General features: G+C 38.7%; 1 protein-coding gene across 3 annotated transcripts in view; it reads left to right on the forward strand.

Moving 5' to 3' along the window:
- The window catches only part of spire1 (spire-type actin nucleation factor 1), a 71,314-nt gene extending 70,149 nt beyond the window's left edge, over nt 1–1,165 (forward strand). For all 3 annotated transcript variants that reach the window (XM_015383357.1, XM_015383356.1, XM_015383358.1), the window contains one exon: nt 342–1,165. In XM_015383357.1, coding sequence (XP_015238843.1) covers nt 342–597 — 256 coding nt within the window. In that variant the 3' untranslated portion in view covers nt 598–1,165. The remainder of the gene's footprint in view (nt 1–341) is intronic.
- Nucleotides 1,166–4,751: the final 3,586 nt, after the last annotated feature.

Raw genomic sequence — 4,751 nt, forward strand, 5'->3', positions numbered from 1 at the left:
TTTACTTTTGTGTGTTTTTGTCAGGCAGAAATTTATTTATACCCCCTCAGGGTGTAAGAGGCTAAGAGGCTGATGCAGTGTGGTGTTTTCAGCAAACCGTGACTGACATCTATTGGACAAAAATAAAACTGCAAGTCATGAAATTGTTTTGCTTTGCAGTGAAACTAAAACTTTCAGATTGGCAATCCTAGTCCCGAGTCCACCATGTTTTAAACGTGTCTGCTGCACATCTAAAGTGAAAAGATCAACTTTGTATAAAGTAAGGATGCATAAGCCTGCAGACGATCTGACTCACACTCCAGGTCCTTAAAACAACCTTTCCTTGTCTCTTGTTATTGCAGGCTTTCGAAACATGGCTCTTTAAAGTCTCATGAAGAGCTGGAGCTTCCCCCAGAGCTAACAGAGGACTGGGCCACCATGGAGGTGTGTGTGGATTGCAAGAAGTTCATCTCTGACATAATCGCCTCCAGCAAGCACAGCCTGTCCCTGGCCACGAAGAGGGCTCGCTTAAAACGCAAGACGCAGTCTTTCTACATGTCGTCTCCGAAAGGAGCAGAGAGCTACAGACCATCGGAACGGACCATCAATGAAATCTAAAACCCCTCCGTCTTACCGGGCAGTCCAAGTGACTCCCGCTGAAGTGTTTTCCTTTCCTCCTCATCACAATGACTGCATGTTGCAGGACCACCAGTCTCCGTCAGTTCTTTACCCCATCCCAGCCTTGTATACAGTTGACTTTAACACAAATAACCTGGAGGTGAAAGTGAACCTTACATCTCACCACTGATGGCACAACTGTGTTGTCCAGATCAACTCAGATTCATTTTAAAGCACAAATACGGAAGAGGAATTCTCTCTTCAACTAAGAGAGACGCTCCAGAAAACACAGAATATAGAGCTGTATATTTTATATGGGTTATAATTTAGTTTTTTACATGTATGTTTGGGTGTATGTGTGTGTTCTGCACAGGACTGCTTCTAAAAGAAAAAAGGAAAAGCCACCTACTATTTTGGGATTTGCTGATGTTGCTCAGGAAGATGTATCCTCACTGCTGCTGTCAGCCCACCTGAGAGCGTTGTTCTGTCCTCTGAAGGAAAAACGTGGAGGGAAATTCATTTTCATTATTTTTGGAAAAAAAGAACGAGTTTTCTAAATGGAAATTTGGAAAAAAAAATATAATCCAGAAATGAATCGTACCCTTTTTGAGAGTAACACAGTATTTTTTCCAATTTTATTTATTTTTTCAATAATTTTTTTATATTGTGTTTTTTTTTTTCTACAAATTTCTTCAAATATTTTTGAAATTTGTCTTTTTCAGAATTTTTTTTCTGAGTTGCATTCTTTTAAAACCATGTTTTAACAGATCACATTCTCTTCTCCGAACGTTATCACTAACATTCAGCAGACCAATAGAAATGCATCTTCGCACCTCATTCCAGAGGAAGGCCCGCCCCCAGAGATGAAGAGAATGTGATCTGTAAAATGCCATTAATATGAAACAGAGATATTTAAAAAATTACATTTGAAAAAATCCAATCTGTAAAAAAAATTTTAAAAGTAAAATGAAATATAAAGAAAACAGCAAAGTTACTCTGAAAATATTTTTTCTTTTCAAATATTCCTTTACAAAACGTGTTCTTTGCTCTAAAACAGAACAACATTTATTCCATAAAATGCAAGATTTTTTTGTTTTTCTCTAAATAAAAAGCCAGCATTAAAAGAAAAAAAAGATCCTTTGTTTGAAACAGTTTGTTCCAGTGAGTCACCCAAAGAAAACGCTTCATCCCTGGAGGATTGCTGCCACGGTAACATAAAGCCTTCAATCTGTCCATCCATTCATTGGTTTCTGTTATATGAGATAAGGTCACCCACTTCCCAACCCATTCTGAAGGAACCTGATCTTTTCCCGGACCAAAAGGGACCTATATCTCTCACACAAGTTAAAAACCTTCTTGAGGAAGCATCCTGATCAGATGCCTGAAACACCTCAGCTTACTTTTTGTGATGTAAAGGAAGTAATTTCTCAGCCCTTTAGAATTCTTTCAGAAATCTCCCCCCTTTTTGGAAGTTGTTACTTCAGCAGCATTAGTTCTCCATGATTCCTCATTACATGTTAAATATAAAAGATAAAGAAACGTCTCAATAGGCAGGATTTTACTCACCATTTTAGCTTGAATCTGCATGTCGTTTTAAATGTACGCTGAATTGCTATTATATATATTTTTTCCTGTCAGGAATAAATCAAATCCCAAGCTTTATTTCAAATACTCCCTTTTCTTACAAAGATCTTTGCAGAGATTTTAAAGTGCTACTAAATGTGACATCATTGCTATTATTCTGCAACCAAATGTAACCAAGAACTTATTTTGTTTTTTATCCATCTTTTAGTAATTTTCATAAAAGTTTTTACATATTCTTAGTTGCCTCTTGACATTTGCTAGCATATAATACGCGTAACTGATTTGCTTTTCTTTTTTGTTAACTTGTTGTGTTAGAATGTTTGCATTATGTAAAGATTAAATGCCTCATGTACAGACAATAAAACCCAGTTTACTGTACAGGCGGTAAATAATCCACAGCTGTTATGTACACAGAGATTATCATTAAAATGCCTTTACAGTTTCTAATCATCATCCAGGGTCTGTGTGCGAGGAGATAATATCTGCCTTCAGACCTGGACGTGTTTCGCATCTACATGATATATTTCTGCCTTACAAGCTGCCTTTCATGACCGCTCATGTGTCGGAGAGTCATCTAGCATTGGTGTACATACTTTGTGACGGTTTGTTTGTATGTAGATCAGGTGGTTGTTGTGTCTCAGTGCTGACAGTGACACGGTTGATGAGCCGCATGTCGGCAATGAATTCTCTCCTGGTGCAGTGTGCCGAGGTAAATGTAAAGGGGACCTCACTGCGTGACAGGCAGAAACATGCATGTACTACAGTGTTAGCCTTTTCCCTCGGTCTGTATTACCTTTAATCTGTAACTACCTGCAGAGATTGCAGAAAGCATTGACAATAAATTGTACTGCAATACCCAACCAGAGTTCCCAAGTCCTTTTCTGAAAAAGACACAAAGAAAATGTTTATTTTTGTTTCAATGTGTACCAACTGGGGTTTAAAATGAAATCCAGCTTAATTTGACACTTGTTTTAATTGAAATCTCCCACCTGCTTAGGTACAGAATATGTTCTAGTTGTGGTTTTAGAAAACATTGAATAAAAGGAAATGTTGGGGCACGGTTCTTTGATGTAGATAATCTTATGATCCTCCTTTTTTAGAAACTTGCTGTAAATTTGAACTTCTTAAGTTTTATATGTATTTTATTGTTAAATAATCTAAATAAACTTTATCAAGTTTGGATGTGTTAAAGTCCTAAGAATGAAAATGGAATTTTGTTATAATTGTAGTGGGTAGATGAGATGTTGGTGAACAACAGAGAGTATAATCTGAGAGGTGCGTCTAAAGCAGGTACTGAAAAGTTATAAGCAGAGGAAGAGAACTGTGCTGTAGACTAAATATGTTCACCCTGGCTAGCATTTAGCCACTGTTTGTCTATAAAGGACAGTTCAATTAGAAGTAGCCTTAGCTGTTACCAAGTTCAAATGTTCTGCCACTCTCTACTGATTCTGGTCCATAAAGATGGCACAGATACTCATTCATAAAGTGGATACTTTAGACCAGAGGTCTTCAACAGGGGGTCCGCGACCCCTAGGGGGTCCACAGAGGTACTGCATGGGGGTCATGAAACTTTTGGTTGATTAGTCTTTTTTTTAAATTCCCCCCTTCAATTTTTTACACTAATTGAAATGTCTTTAAATCCACATGAACATGAATTCAACACACTGTAGTAAACAGATAAATGGAGGCAGAAGATGTCTTTCAGTCATCAATGCACACATTAGCGACACACAGGAGCTCTTTCAAGCTGGGCACCTTTTCATTCACAACACCTGTCCCATCAACCAGGAATCAGAATCAGAAATACTTCCCAGGGTGAAATTACTCCATCTTTAATAGAGTGACTATAGGACCAGTGTGATATAACACAATTTCATACAATATATAAAATTAGGGGGTACCCGCTCCATCTCGCCATCAGTTTGGGGGTCCTTGGCCTGGAAAACGTTGAAGACCCCTGCTTTAGACCTAAATTACAGACAGGGGGTTGATATTTAGTATTATCAAATTTTTAAGCCAATTTTTTGTTTATGCTGCTTTTTCTCATAGTAGCTTCCTGTTTGGCTGTGACTCCATTGGAGAGAAATATCAGCTGTGCTGGCGCCATCAACACCTTTGTTTATAGATGTTGGAGATCGGCCTGTTTTCCAGTGTAGTCCTGTTTCTCTGACCATGACTGGCTGGATGTGCTCTCTTCATCCTCTGACATGTAAGCATAGGCAGATCTACTGGGGTGGCATCGGGTGGCAAATGCCACCCTAAATGACAGCCTTGCCACCCCTGTTGCCACCCCAGTTGGCGGTAGGGGTGGCAAGGCTTATGAATTATGGGTAATTTGAGAATTACAGACCGCTAATTTCCAATGTAGTGAATGCAGCACGAGATGAAACCAGATCGACTGAGACTGATTTGTTTTGAAAACCGAATGGGGCAAAGCGAGGGAGCCAGGGGTCATGGGGAGAGGAGACACAGGATGAAACAGGAAAAAACTGATAAACTATCTATGGAGAAACTAAATCACAATAAAAGCACAATGTTGCTAGCATAGCTGCAATGCTGATTTTGAGATG

The sequence above is a fragment of the Cyprinodon variegatus genome, unplaced genomic scaffold, assembly GCF_000732505.1.
Source record: "Cyprinodon variegatus isolate N-32 unplaced genomic scaffold, C_variegatus-1.0 Scaffold282, whole genome shotgun sequence".
In the NCBI taxonomy this organism is placed as follows: domain Eukaryota; kingdom Metazoa; phylum Chordata; class Actinopteri; order Cyprinodontiformes; family Cyprinodontidae; genus Cyprinodon; species Cyprinodon variegatus.